This window comes from Megascapheus bottae, chromosome 3, assembly GCF_031878675.1.
Source record: "Megascapheus bottae isolate mThoBot1 chromosome 3, mThoBot2.hap1, whole genome shotgun sequence".
Lineage (NCBI taxonomy): Eukaryota > Metazoa > Chordata > Mammalia > Rodentia > Geomyidae > Megascapheus > Megascapheus bottae.
In genome coordinates, this window is record NC_143511.1 from 71,438,263 (window position 1) to 71,464,889 (window position 26,627).

Consider the following 26,627-nt stretch of genomic DNA (forward strand, 5'->3'; position numbering starts at 1 on the left):
TTTCACTAAAAGTACCTACAGAGTTTTGGTAGTAGAGGGAAAGAGAAGTAGATTTTTGCATGGTATAATTTTAGAGATGACCAGAAAGATTCTCTTCCTTTCCCCCACCTCTATCATCCCTTTTTCCAATTATTTCTCCCATATTTGATGTCTTCGACCACTGCCATAGAGAAGTTCTGCTATTCCAATTTTGAACAATTATTTATGAAACCTTGCTAATATGGGTCAAACAAGACCACAAATGTATATTTGTATTTTGCTCAAGCCTGTCAGATTTCTGTTATGTAACTGATGCTATCTTCTTCTTCTTTTTTTTTTTTTTGCCAGTCCTGTGCTTGAGCTCAGGGCCTGAGCACTGTCCTTGGGCTTTCTTAAGGCTAGAGCTCTACCACTTGAGCCACAGCACCATTTCTGGCTTTTTCTATGTATGTGGTACCAAGGAATCAAACCTGGGTCTTCATGCATGCTAGTCAAGCACTCTACCACTAGGCTAAACTCCCAGCCCTGATGCTATCTTTTATTCACAAGAAAAATGGAAGCTTAAACAGCTGTGCCACATATTCACAATCATTCCAGCAGAACTGCAGCAGAACTGGGATTCAAACCTGAGCCAACTCAGTACAGACTGGCTTTAATCACTAGCTTATCTGACTGTCAATAATCTTGTTAGTTCTAAATTTCTGCAAATTTAATTTGAGATTTGAAATATTATTCTCTATGATTCTTTCCAGTTCTGAAATGGCCAGATTCACAAAAACTCCTTTACAGTAATATGTCATACTATTACCAAGAAGTTAAAAAAGGATGGTCATTGAAAATCACTGCAGGCAACATCTAACTTACACCACAAAATCCAGTGATACTGGTGACAAAATTTAATAACCAAGAGCTTACAATGAGATATGTCATCATTAGGCTGTTGACATTTTCTCTAGGTTTATACCTTTGTATCTCATTACTGTCATACACTGAAAATGGAATTGACCTGCTGTGGAGAGAGGACATAGTCCCAGAGGTTGAGCTGGCTTAGGGAGCCCACAAAAGACTCAGCTGGGTTGAATCCCTCTCCTTTTTTGTCTTGTTCTTGCCCAAGAACTAATGCACCACCACCTAGAGAAAGAGAGGTAAAGCTGGCATGATGGTCTCTGAGATTCCCCAAATACTAATTTGGTATAACCAATATAAATATATGCCAAAAGTCATCAAACTGCTATGTTATAAATTTATTCCTTGCTTTATTCATAAGAAAAAATTTAAACTAAATTATAGAGAATTTAAAAATTAGTTAAAATTTAGATTATATTAGGCTTATAAATATATGATAAAACCTATACATACTACATGCATATAAACACATATGCATACATATATAATATAAAATTATAATAATATAGTAGCAATCTATAATATCATATTTTTAAATTAACAGTATAGGCAAGATCTGATTTGTTTATTTTTATCCAACAATTTACCTTCATGATAAGCTACTAATATCACTTCACTCCTCATTTCCTATATTCTTTTTCTTTCCTTCTTTTTTTTTTGTCAGTCATGAGGCTTGAACTCTGGGTCTGGGCGTTGTCCCTGAGCTCTTCAGCTCAAGGCTACCGCTCTATCACTTGAGCCACAGCACCACTTCCAGTTTTCTGGTGGTTAATTGGAGATGAGTCCTATAGATTTTCATGCCTGAACTGGCTTTGAACTATGATCCTCAAATCTCAGGATCCTGAGTAGCTAGGATTACAGTCATGAGCCACTGGGGTCCAGTCTCAAAGACATTGCTTATACAGTATCAAACAGCTCAGGTAGGAAAAGGCATCTAATAGCTTAGAGTATGGGCAGTTTAGGAATCCTAAATGAGAGAGACACCTGAAGCCAAGGACAACAAAGTCATCACACATCTTCATTTAAGCATCATCTCCTCTACTGGCCAATGACATACCAGGTATGGCTGTACCAACGGAGAGGCCAGTACCACTGTCAGATAATTTTCCATCAATATAGACTTTCCAGGCTCCACCAGAACTTGTCCAAGTGACTGCAATATGATGCCAACTGCCATCATTCACTGGGGGACAGTTTGTGATCCTTTCCTTGCCATTCACGTAAAGAACCCAGCTGTGGAGAGAGAGATTCCAGGAACACAGTCACAAGTCATATGTTGCAATTCTTTGGGTGGGGGCATATCAGTCTTCTTTTTCTTTTTTTCATACTATTATTATTTTTTTGTGTGAAGTACTTTGTGTACACCACTAGTCCTTTTCTCCATTTGGCCATATTTCATAGGAGCACAGCTGGTTTATTACTTATACTTACTTGAAGCTTGTTGGAAAGTTTGTGTTTCTCAAACACTGAGTGATAGGAAAAGGTCCTAGGATGAGTCAAGGAAATTGTCCAATTTGAGAAAAATTTACCACCTGGCACTTCTGGAGAGTCGAGAATGAGTGAGAAGTGTACACACGCCAGATTGTAATCTTCCTTCAAAATGTGCTTTCTAGGGCCGGGAGTTTGGCCTAGTGGTAGAGTGCTTGCCTAGCATGCACAAAGCCCCAGGTTCAATTCCTTGGTACCACATACATAGAAAAAAGCTGGAAGTGGTGCTGAGGCTCAAGAGGCAGAGCTCTAACCTTGAGAAAAGTCCAAGGCCAGTGCTCAGGCCCTGAGTTCAAGCCCCACGACTGGCAAAAAAAAATGTGCTTTCTAAGACTAAGAATAAGCTTCACATGTCCCATAGAAACTAAGTGTTGTCTTATGGTTACTGCTGGGGTCTCTAGTCAAAAGCTACATATTTAGGCCTAATTGCCAATGTAATCATATTAGGAAGTGAGACCTTTAGGAGGTGATTAGGGAGGGTTGAGCCCTTGCTAATGGGATTAGTGACCTTAGAAAAGAGTCCTAAAGCTGGACAGGACAGTGCATGTCTGTACTCCCAGCCCTTTAGAGCTAAGGCAGGAGGCAACACACACGTGTGCATGTGCACTCATACACCGTACCCATACCCCTCCCACCCCTCCCACGCTTTTCAGTGATAAAAGAGGACCCAAACAAACTCCTTGATGCCTCATCATCTGACAACACAGCTAGAACACATCAGCTACAAATAAGAAATTGGGCCTTCATAGACTCCAATTCTGCCATTGCCTTCATCAGGGACTTCTGAGCCTCTAGAATTGTAAGAAATATGCTGCTGTCCTTCATAAACTATTCAATTGATGGGGTTTTATTTGGTCATTTAAATGGTTGCCAAAGCAGTTATGTAGTAATCAAAGTGCATTGATGTAAAGAAAAGAAATACTGGAACTAAAGCAGGGTAGTCAATGGGATTATCACTTAGGGAAATGAAAAGGATAATAAGCAGTTTAAAGCAACAAAACACTTAAGAAGTAAATGGAGAAAAAATATAGAAAGTTGACACTGAAGATATAAATTCATTGACTATATTTCTAGTCTAACATGTTTATAAAGAAGCAACATTTCTTTCCCACAAGTTCTCCTTTTCCTATCTCTATTGAACCAGGCAATAGGTTCTGTCTACACATACAGGTTGCCTTAAAGAAAGGATTTTGCAAACTTCTTGAACTTTTTTTTTTTGAGTTTGGTATTAATGCTTGCTAGGTAGGTGCTCTTACCCTGGAAGCATTCTCCTTAGCCCCTTTGCAGATGTTTTTAATGAAAGCTCAAGTCTATTTAAAAGAAGAACATTCCAATATCCTAGAGGTCCTTTCACTTACCTTCATACTATATGGGCTTATGTATCAAGGTTTTGCTCTATTGCAAATCTCTGCTAGGCAAGCCCAAGGTTTCTACTGATTATGACAAATGAGGGAAACCATTGAGCCTAAGTTCCTTTGAGTCTGGCTTACTTCACTTAATATGGTTTTTTTCTAAGTCTTTCCATTTCCTAACAAATGGGGCGATGATTGTTGTCCTTAATGTACTATGTTGTCTCTCATCTCCTTTGCTGTCCCTTGGTTACCTCATATTGTTACAGTATCTCACTTTGTTATCTGATATATTGGATATATTTGTATTTGGTTATTTGAAATTGGATAGGGAAGGGGGGAAAACTAAGATGGGGGGTGGGGGGAGGGTAATGGGGACCAAGACATGTGAAAGGGTATCAATGTATGTGAATTAATGCACCTTCTGTCTGGCAAATATCATGTAACTCTTTTATTAATTACAATAAAAATATTAAAAAATAAAGAAGAACATTCAACAATGGAGAGATTTCCATGAGAACAGAGATTCTCCTGGCTCCAGGAGAGGAAAGAGAGCTCAGTGGGTTTCTGAAGTCTGAAACCTATTAGTTGGGCCAATGCTATAGGTAAACCTGAGAGGAAAAGGTCACATAGGCCACTACCAAGTGTATCTGGATCAAAAGCCTGGCCTCATAAGTAAAGAGCAGCAATCTTTTTTTTTTTTTTTGCCAGTCCTGGGCTTGAGCTCAGGGCCTGAGCACTGTCCTCGGACTTTCTCAAGGCTAGAGCTCTACCACTTGAGCCTCAGCACCACTTCTGGCTTTTTTCTATGTATGTGGTACCGAGGAATCGAACCCGGGTCTTCATACATGCTAGGCAAGCATTCTACCATTAGGCCAAACTCCCGGCCCAAGAGCAGCAATCTTAAGGGAGGACCAAGGCTGAGCCACAGGACAGTCAGAGGTAAGGAGTGTAGACTAATGATGGAAGTCCTGCTCAGTCAGTCTGTGATATTTCACAAAACCTGGAGTGTAACTGAAATGACTTCAACAGTGTTGAAGGAGGGGACCCTGGGGTTGGGATGAATTGATCCTAAAGGAATCAGAGGTGTCACCTTGCCACTGCACCTGGGTACTAGATCCTACTCAGTCTGTCTATCCGTCATGGGAAATCCTGCTTCGTAACGAAGGAGCACTGGTCTTAAGAGTCTAGATCTGAGAGTTAGAATTGTTTTCCCAGGATATGAAATTTGGGACAAATCATTTAGTCCTGCTGATAGTTTAACTCTTTTGACAAAAGACATGAATTTCTCAGATACTTACGACATTGAAATATATGACTGACTGCTTAGTAGCAAAAGCCAATGCATTTTCACTAGAACTTGGCCTTCTTAATAGAACCTGTCCAAAGGCTCTAATTGGTTATTATGATCCTGCTGTCCTCATTACAACTCGACTCTTTGTGTGACTTCTTCCCCTGCATCCAGTATCACACAGTGAGCCCTCAATAGGACAAGGTTCTAGCGGGGTCAAAGGGGGACATCCTTGGCACTTGTGCTTACCCATTATAATCAGTCAGAAGGAAGGTATTGGCGTTGCCATCCTCAATTGCATAGGAGATGGGTGTGCCATAGTTGATGGAATCAGAGGACTTCATCCAGAAGGCACAGGTTACCTCGTGGAGAGCAGGGAGCACACCATCTAGTATGACATACTCATAGATGCCAGAAACTTCAAAATCCATGTTAAAAGCTGTAGACTGTTCTGGAACAAATAAGAAAGGATTTAGAAGGTGGCATTTGTGACAGTGTCTCAACCGTCCATAGTGAGTAGCATGTGCGCAGCATAAGCTACTGTCAAAGAAGCTAATTTTCATCAAACATGACTCAAGAAGCTATGTCCAAATCAAATACAGACTATTTACAGAAAGTACAGCATGTCATTTTAAATGAAATCACTGGTGAGTACCTAAGAAATACACTTCATGAGGAAAGAAGCAGAGAATCAGGGAGGAGTTAGAGGAAGTAGGATTAGAATTCTATCCAAACTGAGAGACAGTAAACAAGTTAGCATACTAAGAAGGACTCAGTGGAGAGAAAAAGACTAATGTTGCAGGAGAGAGCAGAAGGTGACTAAACAGTAACATGTGCCCCTACTACGGGCTTTTAGGTAGGTAGCTCATGAACAATTCAGCTCTGACCCAAACCTGCAAAACCTATACAGTAAGACAAAAGTTCTTCAACTAATAAAGCAACTGATAAAACATCCTAGCATTGATCTTTTTGTTCTCAAACATATTCAAGGATCTTACCTACTAAGTCAGGTGGTTTCTTTGTGTTGTTTTCTAAACACAAAGAAATTCTGCTAAATTCATTTTACCCCCATTTCCTCCTTATATTTGTAAGTCTGGTACTTAGTATACTGTTTAGCATAGCTTTGGGTATATAGAAGTATATGTAATAGGACAAAGAAGAACCTAATATTTATTATACGATGGATTTTAGTACTGGTCATAATAACATTTAGTTCATATGTACCTGTCTCACACCTGCTGCCTGAAAATCCTGGTAGGCATTTACAACTGTATGAGTTTAATTTATCCACGCAGGTGGCCTGATTTCTACAAGGGTTAGACTGACATTCATTGATGTTCACTTCACAGTGTGACCCTGTGAAGCCTGCTGCACACTGGCATCTAAAAGAAAACAAAATCTGTAAGCAATTGGAACAGTTGCAAGAAGGCATTAAAAAAATCTCCTACTTATATTAACCTAAGGTCTTTGAAAACTGACAGGTTCAAATGTGTGCCAGTGAACAGTCCACATGAACAGGGTTTTAATTATTAGTTACTTCTGTCTAGTTCATCTGATTAAACCTAAGTCAACATTAAACCATAGTCAACAGGTCTTTGAAACACAGTAGCAAAAATGAAGTAGAAGTAGTCCCAGTTCAGGTGAAATATTAGTTGTATATTGTATGCTCTCTAGAAATTATTGGGAAAAATAGACAAAATTCAGATAGTATTTTAAAAGTTTTCTATGTGTAAGTCAAGATGAACAGCATTCAATTAATACTCATTATTTCTATTTTTAGAGTAAGTTAAATGTGGCTAAAGAGATTAAGTAATTATTGAAATCTTGTTTTTACTAAGGGTAGAGTGGATATTGAATGTTGTCCTTAATATGGGTGACAGTCTCTCATTTGCAACAAATCAAACTCACCAGAATGGAAAATACATCTGACAACACAAAATACTGAACAAGGGTGGAAAATACTGAACATGAGGTGGAAAAAATCTCAGTAAGTAGAACTACAATGTGGAAAGAAAAGTTGAGATTTTGCATTCCTAGACCTCATATATCCATTCTGTCTGTCTACTCTAGGAGATTTTGCAGAAATACATAAAGATTTATGTAACAAATGCTCATAGCAGCCTTACTAAATGTCTATGTCAGGAAGAATGGGAAAATAAGTCATGGTACAATCACAATGCAGAATACAAATGGCAACCAAAGTAAATAGATTTACTACAAATGGTGGTTCACCTTGTATACACACACACACACACACACACGTTCAAGTTGAACTAATTATATATCTATATATAAATATCCTAAATGATAAAGTCATATTGCAATTTTAGGACAGTGACTACCATTAGAGCAAAAGGAGAATGTGCATGCATGCATGTGTTTATGTGTTTGTGTGTGAACTGGAGGAAATCCAACCCTATCTTTAGAACTTACTTCTTTAAACAAAGGATGTCAACTAAATATGCAAAATATTAAAATATGATATCATAGTGATGAGTGTATGACTTATTCTTTGTAATTTTTATATGATTAAAATATTTTGTAATTAATGAAGATATGGCATGAGTATATGTACACAGGGACTTCTTCAATATTTACCTAAATATGACTAGAATAAATACTATTTGAAGAGTTTAAAGTGAATACTCAGTTGGAATGAGGACATACTTGATGGAAAATCTATGTTGGTTATAATTTCATTCCTCTTCCAGTCCATCTGTTTGATATCATTACAATAGTGTCATATTCTTGTCCAAGAAGTATATTCATTTGTAACAACTTCATTCTTTCTGAGTTGGAGGACTTTATCTTGCCTTTTCCTTTACTTAAACTTTAAATGAATATAATGTTCACCTATCATTTTGAACATTGTGGGGAATTTGAATTTTCTTGTTATCCATGGTTGAGTGCTAAACACCAAAAGAGTATACAGAGAGTGGAAGTCTCATTGGTCTAATTGCCTTCTTATTTCTTCTGCATAGTCCCTGTTATTGAAGCTCTTTGTGAAAGGATGGCAAAAAGTAGAGGCTTAACCAGATGGAAAATATTATAGCTGAGACAGTTTACATTTTTTTAAACTTCTGAAAATTTATAAAACCAACAAGACCTTGAAGAGCAAGGATTTTATTACAATTTTTCTAACCAATGGCTGACTGTCATTTGTACTGCAGGAGTGCTGTGTTTTGAACATTCCTGCAAGGGGGGATGGGATAAGGCAGTCTTGATAAAGACAACAAGACAAGGAGATGGTGGAGGGGAAGCTTTGTTGTTATTAGGCACTACAAATGCAAAGAATCTGAGATATGAAGGGGTGGTTACATTTGGAAGAGCAAAAGTGAGGATGAGCAATAACAATCACCAAAGAGGAATAAGACACCTGGTGAAACTGAAAGGTGACAAAGAGGATCATGAAATAAAGACGACAAAGAAGAATACTAAAAGGTAATTCAATAAAATATAGATACCCTGAAAAAGAAACTGAAATCCCAGGAATGAAAAACATTAAGTTAAAAAAAAAAGACCCTCTATAGAAAGACTTTCCAGTACAGTGAATCACACTGAAGATAGAATACAGAACATATACTTCTGTTAGAACTTTCAATCAGAAAAAAAAAAAAGAATGGGAAATACAGAACCTCTTGGTCAGTATTAACATACCAAAATAGGAATCATGGTCACAGCAGGAGAAGAAATAAAAGTTAAAGGGATAAAATTTCAAGAAAATAAAGAAAAATTCTCAAATCATGGGAAGGAACATTCCCAAATCATTCAGAAACAGGAAGCGTTTAGGACAACCAACACACCAGATCAGAAAGGAGCCACCCCTGAGATAACAGCTCAAACATTAAGTGTTCAGAAAGAGGAAACAATTTTGAAAGCTGTAAGGGAGAAAGGTGAAGTCAGATAAAATGGACAGTATATCGGAGTAGTAGAATCCTCACCAGATATACTGCAGGCAAGGAGGGCATGAATGATATGTATGAAGTGTTAAAAGTGAACAACTGCCAACCTAGATTTACCTATCCATCAAAGCTATCTATCATTAATAACTGAGACTCACTGTGAAACTCCACAAATGTGGCCTGATGGTGGATTATCTAAGAAAATAAAAACAGCCGTAAGTTCAGACACAATATTTTACCTGAAGCTATTGGCCCCATCTTTGCAAGTGGCTCCATTTTGGCATGGCTGACTAAGACATTCATTGATGTTCTTCTCACACCGGGTACCCAAAAATCCAGGTGGGCATTTACAAAAGAATCTCCCAACTTGGTCTTCACAGGCTGCATTATTTAAGCATGGGTTTGATTGACATTCATTGACTTCTGCTTCACAGTGAAAGCCTGTAGGAGGATAAGGAATAGAAAGAGCCCAATTCGTTAGTCCCCAGGAAAAGTGTTTGAAGAGATGACTTTTTAGTGTTACTCCTAAGGATTAGAATAAAGGTGATAGAACTCCCTGCCTACAGACTAGTTTAGGATCCACTCTGTAATGAGCTCTGGTGTTTGTCATTTTAGAGCACTGCACTTCTGATAATCTTCTATTTTTAAATTTTCTTTTTGAAACTAAGATGAATAGTAGTTATTTAATGGAAATAATCAAAAATACTAATTTAGTTAATTTTAAAAATTTTGGTTGGTTGGGCTGGGGAGTTTGGCCAAGTGGTAGAGTGCTTGCCTAGCATGCACAAAGACCTGGGTTTGATTTCTTGGTATCACATACAAAGAAAAAGCCAGAAGTAGTGCTCTGGCTCAAGTCTTGAGAAAGCCAAAGAACAGTGCTCAGGCCCTGAGCCTAAGCCCCAAGAGTGGCAAAAAACAAAAAATAAAAAACAAAAAACAAAACCCCCCAATTTTTTTTTTACTTGGTTGTGGGGCTTGAATTCAGGGCCTGGACACTGGCCCTTAGCTCTTTTGCTTCAAGCTAGCACTCTACCACTGCTTTAAATCATAGCCCAACTTCGAGTTTTCTCGTGGTTAATTGGAGATAAGAGTCTCTCATTGAGTTTCCTTCCTGTGCTGGCTTTGAAATGTGATCCTTAGATCTTAGACTCCTGCATAGCTGATATTACAGGCATGAGCCACCAGCGCCTGGCCAATTTTTTTTTTTATTTTACTGACCTTGCCTTTTTTTGTCACTGGCTATTTTCTGTTTTAGATTTCTTATAAATTAACTATAAATATTTAAGCATATTATATCACTTTTAAATATCTATTTATAAATATTGTTTATATAATTTGATTCAGTTCTTGTTTAAAAGTGGTATTAATACACATACATAGAAACTACTAGTTTTTATCACACATATAAACACATACAAATTTACTACTACTTTTTTCTGAGATGTGTGAGAATGAATTGCAGACCTGATTCAGTGTGTATTCCCTCAAAATGAGAATGTTCTTTTAACATTATTACAGTGTACTCATAAAAATTGGAAACTAGCACATACACAGCACTAGTTTTTAGGGCTTTACACGATTTTAAGACACCAAGGAAGAATGGAAACATCTCACCAGTATATCCTTTCATACAGGTACAGAAATAGCCGGCCAGACCATCTACACAGGTTCCCTTATTCAAGCAAGGACTGGAACTACATTCATTTATGTTTTCTTCACATAGATGACCTGCAAATAATCACACAATCTCTGAGCTGGAGTAAACCTGGGCAGACCTGAAGACCAATAGCTTTCAAACAAGTTTGTGTAATTAGAAACTATGGCTAATCAGCTAGTAAAAAATGTTTGCTCTTTTCCAGATATGCTGAAATAAAATATTTCAATCCTTGTAAAAGTTCATATATATATATATATATATTTTTTTTTTTTTTTGCCAGAGCCTGAGCAGTGTCCTTGGGCTTTCTCAAGTCTAAAGCTCTACCACTTTAGCCACAGCACCACTTCCAGCTTTTTTCTATGTATGTACCAAGGAATTGAACCCAGGTCTTCATGCATGCTAGGCAAGCACTCTACCACTAGGCCACACTCCCAGCCCAAGGTTCATATTTTTTAAAGCTAAAAATTTTCTGTCCTGAAATTTAACATATATAGCATATAACAGAAATTAATATTATGAATATCTAAGCTAACTTAAAAAAGCTAGCAAGTAAACATGGTTCGATTCTTTGTGTCCTTACATTATGTGTTTGCTAGTTGTCTCTCCTTTGTTAGATTACTTAAGAGGCAACAGTTACAAAGCTGGCAGAAAAGTTGTGGGAGAAATATCCTAAATGAAGAAAATAACTTAGTTTGTTATACAAGTTGGAACAAACAGTAGCCAAACTTCTGTATAGTTGTCTCCTGCTCTGGATTAATGTAATTTGTGTATGAATAATTAGGTAAATAAATATGCAGCAGAGTTCCTTCACTTTCATACTGTATGTGGAAATGTAACCGCATGTACATGGCAGAGAGCATAGAGGGAGGAGGAGAAATAAAATTGAAAACACAGCAATTTAGCTATTGAGTCACCTGTTGGACACACACCCTGAGTGGGGGTGACAAATGTACAGATCTGCAGCCTCCTTAGCCAGTCCCAGGGCCTCTGTGGCTCTTTGGATATCAGCAGAACATAATTTGTTTCAAAATACATATAACTGAGCCCACAAACCCAGCCACCTACTTAGTTTAATGCTTGTGAAACCAAAATGACCTCTTGCTGTAGATAAAAGAAAAATTACAAAACAGCATGCCTTTTAATCTACCTGATATGAGGAGCCATTGGGGGCTATTTGGACAGTTTAAAATTTTCTCCTACACAAACTTTGGAATTAAAGTCCAAAATAAAGAATAATTTTACTGCAAAATCCTTGTTTTTCTATATGACTCAGATCCATGGATTCCAAATAGAGAAAATATTTGGGTCAGTTCAAATCGTTACTGCCATAAGTTATGATGCTGAATATTTCTATTACTTTAGTAAAATTGTATTTAGATGACAAAATTATTAGGATTAGTTTCCTTTGAACATGTTAAAGGAACTTACTAAGGACACAGATAACTATATGCATATCTGAATTAAGAATATACAATCAGATATGTTAATTATATATGTATATTAATTAAAATACATGATCAGATGTTTTTACGATAGTCAAAAATTTGAGTTATGTACAGTACTAGAGTTTAGACAATCTCAATATACTCCATTAATAACATGTTGCTGTTGTTGTTACCACTTGTAAGACAATAAAACATATTCCAATTTATGATAATATGTTATTAATATTTACTACCATTACAATAATTATGCAATTGAAGGGAGAATTGACAGTAAGGTCAGGTTTCTGAGATACTTTTTTTGGGGGGGGCAGGGTGTTGGAGGCTGTAACTTTAAATAAGATACACACTTAAATATCTGCATCTTTTAGGTTGAAAGAAGTGGGCTGATCAAAAATAGATGATTCTCTTTACCTAGCATATAGAGATAAAAGTTCCTAATGAAAGTAAATAATAGAAATGATGTCTCTTCAGTGTGCTTATATCATATTAGTATATCCTGAAGGTACATGTTAAATTCACTGCAGTGATGAAATCATAATTATTCCAAGGTCCACTGGTCTACGTTGTAAAACCAAGAGACTTCTCCGTTACCTGCATAACCCAGCAAGCACTCACAAGCGAATCCTCCTACTTGGTCTTTACAAATTCCTCGGTTGAAGCAAGGCATGGAGCTGCATTCATCAATATTTGTCTCACATTTTAAGCCTAAAATACAAACCAAACACTAAAGGAAAATCAAAGACAGAGATGAACAGAAAAAATATATTTTGAAAAGGTAATATTTATTAGTAATCTTTACTTATGGGGTAGTGATCAGGGCAAGTGAACTGCTCCCATCTAGAGAATACTTAATGGGAGAGAGCTCGCTTAGCATGCATGAAGCCCTGGGTTCAATTCCTCCATATGACATACAAAGAAAAAGCCATAGGTGGTGCTGTGGCTCAAATAGTAGAGTTCTAACCTTAGGAAAGCCCAAGAATGGTGGTGGCTAGGACCTGAGTTCAAGCCCCAGGACTGGCAAAAACAATACTTAATGAAGGTACTATCTAGTTCTTATACAGATTTAAGATAACCTAAAACTCCATATAGCAAATAGCAACAATTCCAAGAGGGAAGTCTGGAAGTCTGAATCCCAAGGTTAAAAAAAAAAAAGGTCACTTGGTTGAGGGGTGGGGGGGGGAATCTTGCCAGATACAGCTCACGTGCCAGGTCAAACTTCACTACACATGTCAGAGGTCAAACTGAAGCTCACAGTGCAGGTGCCTGAGTATGCCTGGCTTCATCTTCCCTTAGGATATGCACACTGCCCTTCCAAGGGCTAACATGACCAGAAACCTATGGCCTGCCTCTAGCTTGGGATGGTAGGTGGAGTGTCAAACATGATGCTCAGACCACTGGCATTACCTGAGAACATAATAGTAAGATAAATTCCAGAGTAACACCTCACACCTACTGCCATATTTCTGTAGTCTATTAATCTGTGTTTGAACAAGCCTTCTAGATGATTCTGACACACACTAATGTTTGAGAACCACTATCATATAATATTCCATTTCTAATCCACAGTCCTGGGGCTGGAACTGTGGACCTGAGCAGTCCTTGGGCTTTCTCAAGTCTAGAGCTCTACCTCTTGAGCCATAGCACCACTTTCAGCTTTTTCTGTGTATGTGGTACTGAGGAATCAAGCCTCGGTTCTTGTGCATGCAGGCAAGCAATCTACAACAGGCCAAACTCTTGGCTCCTATTTTTTTTTTAAGCAGAGAGAACACATTTATTTAAGTGAATAAGAATAGTGAAGTAAAGATTCTTCTAGGAGAATGGAACCCCAGAGTTGCTATCCCTTATGTATCATTTTATGCTCATTAAATCTTTTAATTTGGGGTTGGAAGAGTGGCTCAACTAATACAGTGCCAGCAGACAAAGCCCAGCCAGTATGAGGCCCTGAGTTCAAATCCCAATACTAGCCCAAACAAAAGCAGAACAAAACAAATGCTTTTGAAATGATTGTAAAATTTTTTGAAAAGAGAAAACATTCTCTAGTATCATTTCAAAAAATTCCAGAATAAAACATAATTATTTTAAGTTGTTATTTTAAGGCAAAGTTTTATTTTCCCTTTTAATTGTTTCTGGCGTCAGCTTAGTTAATGTGAACCAAGCTTGTAGGGAAACATAATTCTTACATAATGCCCATCAATCGAGTCCAAAGCTTTTTCTAAGAATAGCCATCAGGAAGATAGAAACAAAGCAACAAATCTTATCCATGTACCAGGACTAGTCTACTATTGTGTAACAAATGAGAAAACTAAGAATGTGCTTGAAGATATTTGTGCTGGACAATCTGTTCTATGTTGAATGTCATGCATTAATGAAACTTAGAACACATGGCTCTCAGAACTGTATTCCATTTTAAATAGTCACTTACAATGTGAATTTCTCTTACAAAAGATGATTTTTTTCTTCCTCTAAAATAAAATCTTTGTAGGGGTATGATTATCTTTTCTTTTACCTACTGGTCTATCTTTCATTTCAATTCAATTTTTTCCACTGATAAGAGTCTAGTGAATCTTTTTTTAAATTGTATTTTACTGTTGGGACAATGTTTAGAGTGGCTACAATTACATTCATCAGGTAATGGGTACATTGCTTCTCCAACCTTGATACTTCTCATGTTTTTGTCCCCCTTTCCCTCTCCCACCCCCTCCCAGTCATCTTGTTTTCCCCCTTCCCTTCCCTATTTCAAATAAACAAATAAACAGACATACAATGTACCAGGTAACAAAATCAGATACAGTGTATCTTACATTAGTATTTTTCTTACATTAGTATATCATTAGCATTCTAAGTTTAATTTCAGATAAAATATACTAAAGTTTGCATTTCCTAGTTACCCGTATATCCAGGTGGACACTGACAAATATAACCATGCCCAACTTGTTGGCAAGTTCCACTATTGTGGCAAGGATTTAAGAAGCATTCGTGGAAAACCTATCAGTGAAAGAAGAGACACCTATTAGAGATACAGCAATCCATTCAATTTAGTGAAATCCTGCCTAAGTAGTCAGAAGATGGCAACACTGGACAGCTGATTCTTGCTTCTAGCTTAGTTCATGCAAGCTAGCTGGACTGAATAAAATTTGTACTTTCTATATATAAGGACAAATGGCAGTAAGCTGTACTCAGGTTCCATTAAATGTTGGCTGCAGGTCGGAGTCTATCTGAGATGTTTTACAAGTATGTGACAGAAGGGATTGCAACCCAGGCCAGTTCAATGGTGTGAAGCCTGCTTACTTGAAAGCCCTTGCTTTAGGGGGTGCCTACAAATTTCTGGTTCTGAGAAACTCAGCTTCAAATTAAGTTATAAAACTCCAGAAAGTCATTGTATTGGGACTGTATGGAGTTGAAAAATAACAAATGAAACCTTATCATCTTTAAAAACATCTAAAGTCCATGACACTGGGCAAGATGAATCCAGAATAATGGCAGAATCTATAGAAATGATCAGACTTACCAAGTAGCTAAAAAATGGAAAACAATTGGCTTAGTTATGTTCATGAGTCATGTTACTTTTTGAATTCTTTCAAATTCATGTTATTCCAAGAAATGTTTTATTGCTGGCACAAAGTATGTAAATAATTTTGAAATGAAGGCTGAATAATTCTTTTTGCCATTCTTAACAGGCTTTTGGCTAAACCAAACATTCCTTCTCAAATGATGGGCTATGTTTGTGCTTAGTGTCGATTATTAGTAAGTGAAAAAGCTCTTCTAGCCACACATTCTTGGACAGACATTACTGAGGAAAACTCATTTTTGGTACTTTGTTCATCAAATGTGTCATTTTTTTGAAAGTTCTTCCTAGGAGTCATGAGTAAATAAAATTATTTATTTATGGAACTTAGGAGTCTGATTAGATTTGCCACCATGGTAGTTCTCCTTAGTGGGACATGTGAGATGAAAAATGATTTTCCAACTATTCCATTATGCAGAAAATGGACTTACTTGACTGCCAACTTCATATTTTTTTTCTTTACTTCCAGGAGAGTTAAAGAACATGTCGCCTTCTTCAGCTGCTGAGAAACTTGAACTAAAACCTACCAAAATTAATAGGGCACATGTCAGTGTATGGTAGATATCACTGATAATCTGGCTCCTTCTGGAGAGTAAGATTTTGGTTGTAGCGTTAATTAAGCCACATTTTTTTTTTAATTTCAGTAATAAACCTTTTTGAAGCCAGCATGAGGGCTCACGCCTGCAATCCTAGCTACTCAGGAGGCTGAGATCTGAGGATCATGGTTCAAATCCAGCCCAGGCACTAAAGACACTGAGACTCTAATTTCCTATTAACTATCAGAAAACCGGAAATGGTTCTGTGGTTCAAGGGGTAGGGCAGTAGCCTTGAGCTGAAGAGCTCAGGGACAGCGCCCAAGCCCTGAGTTCAAGCTCTGCAATTGCCAACAAACAAGAAACAACTTTTTGAAAGACATCTGGCAATCACCAAGTCCAACATTTCCAAAGTGGTCCTTTGAGCCATTTTGTCATTAAAAAGATCTTAAAAGATCAATTTAACAAGCCTAGATACCCAAACCCATAAAAAGCAAACAAACAACAATAACAACAAAACGAGATCCAAAAAGTACCAAAGGCAAGCAAAAAAATCTCCATTGTGGGATGTGTAAGAAATGAAGTTATATCAACTTACTAGAACAATCTGAGATGGACTTGGCACCAGCAAAAGTTGTAGTTCCATAAAAGGGACAAGACAGGCAGAAGGATTTTCCTGGGTCAGGCTGATAATAGTCTCGAGGACACTGATGGCAGGGCATTAATCCTGAACGAGAGAATTCTCCTGCTGGACAAGGTACTGCCAAGAAAAATAAGAAAACCTTTGAACTCTGTGCATGTAAACCAACACATTACAGTTTTAACAAGTACCTGCAAACTTTGAGATGTAAGAAAGCTACTGAATGTACTATCTTTGACATATTTAATATCCCCACTGTTTATCACCTAGGCAAATGTTTTGCTGTTTCCCCTTCCTGTCATTACCTACACATAGTTGTTCGATAAAGATGAGAATTACCCATAATATTGTACATTGATTTTTTTTCACTTCATGCTATACTGTGAGTATTTACCAGATTTGTCCCTATGTCATTAAGTGATGTGTTTTTAACAAATGAAAAATATTATATCGATTGGTTGCTGGTGATTTATGCCTAGCTACTCAGGAGGCTGAGATCTGAAGTCACAGTCTCAACAGCCTGAGCAGAAAATTTCTTGAGATTATTTTCAATTAACTAGCAAAGAATGGAGGAAGTCAGTTTCAAGTGATAGAGTGCCAGCCTTGAGTGAAAAAACTAAGGAACAGTTCTCAGGCCCTGAGTTCAAGCCCCAGTACCAGCAACAAACATATTTTATGTTCAATAAACAAATGAAATATAAAAAAGTGACATATTAGCAAAAAAAGAAGAGAAAACGTATAATATATGCAACACATGAAGAAAAAAAGACAGAAAAACAAATAGGAAGACAGAAAAGAAAAAAGAAAGGAAGGAAGGAGTGAATAAGGCGGAGGAGGGACTGTGATGGAGAGAGGGAGGAAAAAGGGAAAGAATGAAAGAAATACAAAGACAAGGAAAAAAGGAGATAAAAAGAAGGGAGAAAGGAATGAGGAAGGAATGAAGGAGAGAGAAAAAAGAAACGAGCTGAAACTATGAAAAATATATAAAGGGCCATTTTGGAACTCATGCATATTTAACATTCAAGTAAGACAGAGCTTACGAGCAGCACCAGAAAGTATTGGGTTGTCATTTCCAGTCCTCACAGGCAGAATGTGGTTAGACTGATGTGAGGAATATTAGGAGAAATGGGGGCAGTTCCCAGCACTGTGAGATATTCTGGGAATTACAACTGCTTAATTACAAATTTGGTGTGAGGTAAACCTCAAAGCTTATTTAGAAAGCAACAAGAAAAACACATCAAATAGGAACTTGTTTCAGTGTAAAAATCTTAGTTGATTTTATTGGTTGGGAGGAAGTAAGAGTGGGCACAGAATTTTCTGCTGCAGACTTTCTTCTTAAGTTCGCCTGCCTATTACCAAAATAAGAGCCTCTCGGAGATCTATTTCAACTATAGTACGAAGATTTGTTTAGCTTTAAGAAAGTTAAAGTTGGTTTTACCTGACAGACGTGGTTTATAAGTTTCAATTAGATGCTAGAAAATCCCCTTTGCCACTCCTCAGTGAAACATTTAGGTTGATAAATTCTACCTACCATGTTCCAAATATTTTAAATATGAGGTATATATAAAAGCCTATAACTGAGTGTATGTTTTCCTTCTCCCCACAACTCTTTTTGTTGTTGTTGTTGGTGGTGGTGGTTGTGGGGCTTGAACTCTGGGCCTGGGCACTGTCCGTGAGCTCTTCAGAATAAGGCTACCACCCTAACCCTTGAGCCACAGTGCCACTTCCCACTTTCTAATGGGATAAGAATCTCACAAACTTTAGTGGCCAGGCTGGCTTTGAACTGTGATCCTCAGATCTTAGCCTCCTGAGTAGCTAGGATTACAGGTTCGAGCCACTGTCCCAGCTCTGCATAATTCTTAACTTGAGAGAACAGTATCACCCAAAATGCAATGCTTGATGAGTCCACCTGGAAAAAAAAAACTGCTTATAAAAACTTCCCATGCTGTTGTTTATTTTGTATCATTAAAAAGTATGTTATTGTTGTCTTTAAGTAGTTATACAAAGTGGTTACTTCAATAAATCATTTTCTAAGTGCAATGTATCTTAATCAGTGTCACCCCTTTCATAATTCTCCTTCATCCCTCTCAACCCACTCCTCCCCTCAATTCTCCTGGTTTCATAGGCATATGCATTCAATGTTATGTGTGCATTCTCCCCCACTCTCTTCATTTGTCTAATCCTTGCCCCTTGACTTTGCCCCCTTCAAGTGCTGGTTTCTTGTTATGTATTTTGTTGGGCTGTGAGTATTGGTAAGGCATTATGCCATGTGAATTGTCCCCTGAAAAAGTTATATGCTAGTTAATATGTTTGTGTATAGTCCATGTAGTTTTCGAGGATGGATGTATCTGGATGGATGGCTGGAGTAGGGTTAGCGTAGGAGGTGTGTGAATGTGAATGAAGCCACAGCTTGGCTTCTCATAAAACTTTGCTCATCCTGGAATCTTGGCTGGCTGGAAAGTTAAGAAGGAGAGAATCATGGTTGTGAGGCCAGCCTCAGCAAAAAAGTTCATGAGACCCCTCCTCAACTATGGCTGGGTGTAGTGGCCTATACTTACAACTCCATGCTCTATGGGAGCATGAGATTAGAGGGTTATGTTTCCAGATCAGCCTCGGCTGAAAAGTCCATTGTAGGGGAAAGCTGGATTTGGTGGTGTGAGTCTGTGATCCCAGCTATAATGGAAGCCCAACTATGTGGACTTGACCTGAAGTGTGTGCCCAGGCAGGAAGCAGAACCCTATCTTAAAAGAACCCGCAGGAAGGGGAGACACTATCCAAAAAGAAATGTACTTATTACCTGACTTACATAACCGTAACATTTCTGTATATCACCTTTATAATAACAATAAGAAAAATCACCATGGGAGGGGAGAGGAATAACCAGGAAACAAACAAACCAGGACTCAGCAGTGAGTGTGGAGGTATAACTCAACTGGAGGAACAACGGCCTAGCATGCATGAGGCCCTAGGTTCAAACTCCATTGCCACCAAAAATAACCCATTCATTCAGTAAGGGAGCAGCATCTTGGTTTGCCATAAACCTTAAGTTCTTAAATAAGAGTGTATGGAATGAGTATACGGAATCAATAGTAGAAGTAGTCTACCACCTTATTTATTTATTTATTTTGGCAGTGCTGGGATTTGAATCAGGAGTTCAGACTTACTAAGTAGGCACTCCAGCATATGAGGTGCTATTAGCCTTGTAACTTCTTATTTTAATCCAGTGTTGTTGACTGCTAAGTCGTTGCAAAGCTTTGTAGTGTCTGGCAGCACTTTGACCTTGACTACCAGTCCTGGTTTCATGATAATTCTTCATTTTTACCTTTCATTTACATCTTCAGAAAGTTTTGAATAGATTAACTATTTTCAGTAGGGATGTTAGTGAAAAATACATTCAAACATCTATGTATATGAGAAATGTATAACATACACATGTTATATATATATAATACATATATATATGTTACATAAGCCAGTAGTTCTTTTGTGTGTGTGTGTGTGTGTGTGTGTGTGTGTGTGTGTGTGTGTGTGTGTGTGTGTGTGGTGTGTGTCAGTCATGGGGCTTGAACTTTGGGCCTGGGCACTGTCTCTTAGCTCTTCAGCTTATGGCTACTGCCTGTCCTCTGGGCCTGGGATTTGTCCCTGAGCTCTTCAGCTCAAGGCTACCATGCTACTCCTGGAGCCACAGCATCACTTCTGGTTTTCTATTAGTTAATTGGAGATAAGAGTCTCACAGACTTTAGTGCCTGGGCTGGCTTTGAACCTTGATCCTCAGATCTCAGCTTCCTGAGTAACCAGTAGTTCTTAACATGTAAACCCTACACCAATAAAATAGACACAAACCAGCTAGAAATGCAAATTATAGGATGTTCCTTAGTCTTACTGAACCCCAAAATTCTGGGGATGAGATGCAACATTCTGTGCTTAACAAGCCCTCACAGTTAAGAACTAAAACTATTTGACTCTCAACTTTTCCTGTTACTTCAGAGTCACGTGAGGGAACTTAGAGAGATACCATTGTTCAGGCTTTACTTCAGAGAAGATAAATGAGAATGTCTTGGAGTGGAGAATGGGCTTTCATATTTGTAAAATACTTGCGTAAATGTGAAGATGATTGTGATGTACAGGCAGAGTGAATCATCTCCTGTGGAACCCTTAACACCTTAAGGAATGAAATGCCAAATTCAGAGAATTCTCTATTTTCTGAGTTGCAAGGAGCAGTAGAAAGGATATCATTTTATAAATAAATAGATGTATTTCTCCTAGACCCGAAGTCATACTTTTATTCATGAGGCCTGGGATCAAGTCTTACATTGGTTTAATAGCTCTAGTCTAATGTTTGTCCTGGAATGTTGACTGGGTAACTATAAAGAAATTCTCCATGAAGAGACAGCTGTTTACATTCTGTGCAAATAGAAACATGTACTGTGCAGCTGAAAATATTCTACAGACCCCAGTAGGCGAAAGAAATAGAGTTAAAGATTGGATAACCTCCACAAGCAGATAAGTTCACAGCTCCTCTTTTCACCGTTGTAGTGGGTTCTGCACATAAGAGGCAGCTCTGAGAACCAAACTCTGGCTGATAGGTGCCCAGTGGACATGATTCACAAGTCTCAAGACCATTGGAAGAGTATGTGCCTTGTTTACACTGAGCTAAAAAGAAGAAAAAAACAGGATGTAATTAGTAATGGGTCATACCCACCTCATTCTGTATTGGGTAAGGGGCTCTGCATTTTCATGAAGAACTCTTCCTCCTGATAGTCAAGCACAGACACTGCCTCTCTCTACTATTAAATATTAGACTTGATGACTTGCTTTATGGCCTGTTCTGTCAGTGTTTGGCAGCCAAACACGGTGTATATTTGGGACATGAGGAATGCAGATCACAGAAAGGCTCTATCACAAGAATGAACTGTATACAGGGGAACTTGTGTAACACTCATACAGTGTTTTCTTGAATAATAAAAACAAACACCAAACTGGGATGAAGTCTTATAACCACGCTCACATCTTTGCTACTGTAAATGAGACTTGGCTCTGCTGCCTCCGGTTATGTAGAGGTGCTATTTCACCAGAGGGATGGAAGGAAATGGCAAATAAAAACAGTCATAGGGACCAAGACATGAGAAAGGGTATCAATGTTTGTAATGCACCTTCTATCTGGTGAATATAATGTAACCCTTCTATTAATTACAATAAAAATATATGAAAAAAAACAGTCACAGCATTAGCACCAAATGATTAAGCAGCGTAAGCACACACAGATTTTCTTATAAAGCAGGCTTGGACCACGGGTACTGATTTCCAGGATACTGTCCTTTGCTGTTTCTATTCTTCAAATCCTTTTCATTTTTAGCCATCACCTAGCACTTCCCTGGAGTTATTATTTCTCATTAAAATTCCATACCCTATATTTGCAATAATAGCTAGTAGATACAACTTTGAAATTCTTTATTATTTAGGTATGTCTTCTGTAATATTAGTTAAAAAAAGAAGAGATTACCATCAGAAACTCTCAAGAAGAGTGTGAACATTTTCTAAAGACCATATATTTTAGTAGCAAGAATACATGCATATTTATCTGTTTATTTCCAAGGTAACAGAGAATTAATTTCATCATATTGAATATTATTCTAACACAAAGCAAGTTAGTGATGATTAGATGTCAAAAAAGTCTTCTCCACTAATTATTCTGAGATTCAAAGAAAAAAAATTCAATGGTAAATGCTTGTGATTCTAGTTCCAGGCTGGCTTAGGTACAGTGACAACCTGTTTCAAAAGAAAAAAGGAAGGAAGAAAGAGAGAACAAAGAAGAAAGGGAGAGGAAAAAAGGAAGAAAAAAGAGAAAGGAAAAGAGCTGGGCACAGTGGCTCACATCTGTAAACCTAGCTACTCAGGAGGCTGAGATCTGATGATCAAAGCCAGCCCAGTCACAAAAGGACCTGAGACTCTTATCTCCAATTAACCTCTAGAAAATGGGAAGTGGGGCTTGGCTCAAGGGTAAGGCTGTGGCCTTGAGCCGAAGAGCTCGGGGACAGCGCCCAGGCCTTGTTCAAGCCCCATGACCCACAAAAGAGAGAGAGAGAGAGAGAGAGAGAGAGAGAGAGAGAGAGAGAGAGAGAGAGGGAGAGAGAGAGAGAGAGAGAGAGGGAGAGAGAAAGAGAAAGGAGAGGAAGAAAGGAAACAGATTAAGAAGAAGACACCAAGGAAAGAAAAAAGGAAACAGAAAAATAAGGAAGAAAGAGAGAGATGGGAGAAGGAATGAAAGAAAGAAAGAAAAAATGAAGGAAGGAAGAAAGAAAGGAAGGAAGGAAGGACAGAAAAGTGTCAGCTTTCTGCTGAATGTAGATTGGTGCTTGACTTCAAGCAAGAACAATGGAATATTTCCAAAGTAAGTGAACTTTTTGTAATGGAGGAAACATTCTGGTATTATTTTATTATAAAAACAAAGAATAAACAGAATTATTTTCAATTATGTTCTTATATTAATCTACTTGCCATTTTGATTTCTGAACTGTCTTAGAACACTATATTCCATAATAAGGTGTCATGGCATAGTGGATATTTAAAGCTGAAAGAGTCTAAGAAATTTATAGAAGCAGGAAGAACTCTTGACTTTTCCCCACTTTTCACTCCTGGAGCAGATCATAACACCCATAGGGGTGTCAGCTTGGTCACCTAGAGAAAAGGAATATCCTTACCTCTGAAAATAGAAATACAAAGAGAGTCTGAACAAACAGGTCTTGTGAAGTAATCTCTAACTTACTATCATTAGGTCACATCCCTTGATCCAAACATCTTTCACACTATCCACAAGTTTCCTTACTTCTTGATGTGTTCATTTATGAAGACTTTTAGGTCACCTAAAACTTAAAGAAATAAATCGACATGCTCTTCTCTTATTAACTGATAACTTAGTTTTATAGGAATCCTAGCCATAATCAAGAGATGGATGAAGAAATCTTTCTTCCAATACAGCTGAACACAAACTTTAGGCTGCTTCTGCTCAGACTGTCCGCCAAGCCCATACATACCTTTACACTCAGAGATACTTCTGGAATGGAGGTACTCAGTGCGAGTTCCAGGAGGACAAGGCTTGCACCTCAGCTGTCCTTCTTCATCTTGATAGGATCCAATCCCACAGCTCTCACAGGCAGAATGCTCCAGAGAATAGTAAGTGCCCAAAGGGCAGTTGACTGTAGAGAAAACAAGCAGGAAACACAAATCAGGTATCGTAGCCAGGTAACACGCTCAAATTCTTCTTTTCCTCTGACACAAAAGGAATGAAGATTGTTTCTGGGTACCATTGTTCTCTAGTTAAATTTACTGCTAGAGGTTCACTCCCATAAACTTTTCAGAAATTTCTAGAAACCAAGAACAGTAGTTACTATGATTTGGAGTTTAGATTTTGTTTTGCTCTTTGATTATTTTGTTCTTTAATTATTTTTATCAGTTTTAAGGTTTTCAATTCAACATGTCAGGTTTTTAGGTTTTGTTTTTTTTTCCCGTCCTGGGCTTGAGCTCAGGGCATGAGCACTGTTCTTGGACTTTCTCAAGGCTAGAGCTCTACCACTTGAGCCACAGCACCACTTCTGGTTTTTTTCTATGCATGTGGTATCGAATCTGGGTCTTCGTGCATGCTAGGCAAGCACTCTACCAGTAGGCCAAACTCCCGGCCATCAACATGTCAGTTTTCGAGTACAATGTATCTTCATTAATGTCCCCTCTTTTATCATTCTCTTCCATTTTTCCCAACCTCATCCATCCCCTCAATTTATCTGGTTCATTTCTACATACGTACTTTGACTATTATGACTGTATTCTCCCACCCTTCCTTTCCCAGTAGTTTTTATTTTAGTTTTAACATTTTGTATGTTTAATTTTTTATTTGTTTGCTTTTGAGAACACTCAAACTTTCATTGAGTGCGGTTGAGAATTCTGTGATGAGACCTTAATGTATGGGTAAAAGCTAACCCAGATCATTAGTTAACCAAAAAATGCTTCCAGGCCAGATGCTGGTGGCTCACGCCTATAATCCTAGCTACTCAGTAGTCTGAGATCTGAGAATTGTGGTTAGAATCCAGCCACAGCAGGAAAGATTAGGAGACTCTGATCTCCAATTAATCATCAGAAAAGCTGAAGTGGAGCAGTGGCTCAAAGTGAGAACTAGCCTTAAGAACAAAAGCTCAAGGACAGTACCCAGGCCCTGAGTTCAAGCCCCATAACCACCACCACCAACAAAAAAGATTCCAGAAGAAGGCAATGGATATTTTCAGTAAGGTCTAATGGGTCACGACTATAATCCTAGCTACTCGGGAAGCTGAGATCTGAAGATTGTGGTTTGAAGTCAGCCAGTGCAGAAAAGTCCATGAGACTTATCGCCAATAAACTACACAGAAAAAGCCAGAAGTGGCACTGTGGCTCAAGTGTAGAGTGATGGGAAAAAAAAAGATTCTTAGGGACAGGGCCCAGGCCATGTGTTCAAGCCTTAGGACTGGCATACACATAAAAAACTTTCTTAATTGTTTTTCTTAATGTTGCCCCTTATGAAGCAGATAGTTGGCTATTTTATCTAATTTCTAGGAACAACAACAAGCTAATGCAGTGATATTAAACCTTCTAAGGTTAGCAGAGCCCTTTCACACTTGTAGAATTTATTCTCATCTGAAGGCCTGTCTGAAGCATTCTCAGTTATAAAGGCCATGGGAAACAGAACATTTATTTTCCCTGGGATATTCAGCAGGTTCAAAGAGCTCATACATTCTAAGTACAAAGTGGGACATTAAATTCAATCGAGAAGATACTTGAAATTACTGCTTACGTGATTCTGAAATGGGTTTGCATTATCTGGTGCTCATTAAAAATGGCAAATCCCTTCCCTTTCCCCCTTTTCTCAAAGTGTCAGATGCATCTATTTTGGCTATGGCCCGACTTGAGCTGCATTTCATAAGCATTTTCAGTGATACTGATACAAATAGCCTGAAGCTCACCTAAGAAATGAAAAACACTGGCTAAAATGATGCCTAATTTCTTGTAGGAGGTGGAGAGGAACCCAGAGGATACTCAGATTGACAATGATTTCAATATACTTTTGATGGATTGAACTTGCCACATGAAAACCCAGCAGAGCTCTTAGAAAGGTAATAAGAACTATTAAAGGCAGTTTTCTTGAAAGGACTCGTGAGCCATGTCTACCAAGAGATTAACAGAAGACTCATCTTCATCAATTGAGATTAGTAAGCAGAGATTCTACTACCTAGAAATGACTTCTTTGGGGGAAGAGGCTGCAACTGATCTAGATGGTGGCAGTGAGAGCAGGCCTTAAACCATGTGGGACTTGGGCGTTAAGGACTGCTTAAGGAGTATGGGGTGTCTTTTTGAAGTGATGAACAAAAATATACTTAATTTTGTGAAAATCTGACTCTCAGAAAGCAAATGGTACCCTCCCAAACAAGGTTAAAGTTCCTATGGTTCATTGAAGTGATGAAGTGAAAATTTTAGATGTGATAAATGGTGGCATGTTTTCAGTAGAAATTGAGTAAGACGATGAGAAAAATGAATCAAGTACCCACAGTGCCCTACCGAAGTCTACACTATAAGCATTTGTAGTTTCCTTGGAACTGTCAACCCACCAGATTCAAAGGGTCTCCTGGCTCATCCTTGGAACAACTGCTAAAAGTTATGAGGTAGGAGGATCTATTTATAAAAATAAGGCTTGAGTTTCTCCCCTAAAATATTTTCTTGTGCTGACCTGCAGTGCTTGCTTGAGTCCTTTGAAACCATAGTACTAAAAGTCACACCAAAAGAAGAAAATGTCTTTTTCCTGCCAATTTTCTTTATGTACGAGTTGAAAAGTGGTCATACTCATTTTA

At 38.0% G+C, this 26,627-nt stretch overlaps 1 protein-coding gene across 1 annotated transcript in view; it reads right to left on the reverse strand.

Annotated features, from left to right (window-relative positions):
* The window catches only part of Svep1 (sushi, von Willebrand factor type A, EGF and pentraxin domain containing 1), a 152,536-nt gene that overhangs the window by 51,973 nt on the left and 73,936 nt on the right, over window positions 1-26,627 (reverse strand). Inside the window, exons 17-28 of the mRNA XM_090330416.1 lie at window positions 23,790-23,951; window positions 21,247-21,408; window positions 16,714-16,875; window positions 16,014-16,105; window positions 14,906-15,002; window positions 12,609-12,722; window positions 10,530-10,643; window positions 9,155-9,356; window positions 6,238-6,395; window positions 5,263-5,464; window positions 1,943-2,118; window positions 986-1,110 (exon numbers count right to left, since the gene is read on the reverse strand). Coding sequence (XP_090186542.1) covers window positions 986-1,110; window positions 1,943-2,118; window positions 5,263-5,464; window positions 6,238-6,395; window positions 9,155-9,356; window positions 10,530-10,643; window positions 12,609-12,722; window positions 14,906-15,002; window positions 16,014-16,105; window positions 16,714-16,875; window positions 21,247-21,408; window positions 23,790-23,951 — 1,766 coding nt within the window. The remainder of the gene's footprint in view (window positions 1-985; window positions 1,111-1,942; window positions 2,119-5,262; window positions 5,465-6,237; window positions 6,396-9,154; window positions 9,357-10,529; window positions 10,644-12,608; window positions 12,723-14,905; window positions 15,003-16,013; window positions 16,106-16,713; window positions 16,876-21,246; window positions 21,409-23,789; window positions 23,952-26,627) is intronic.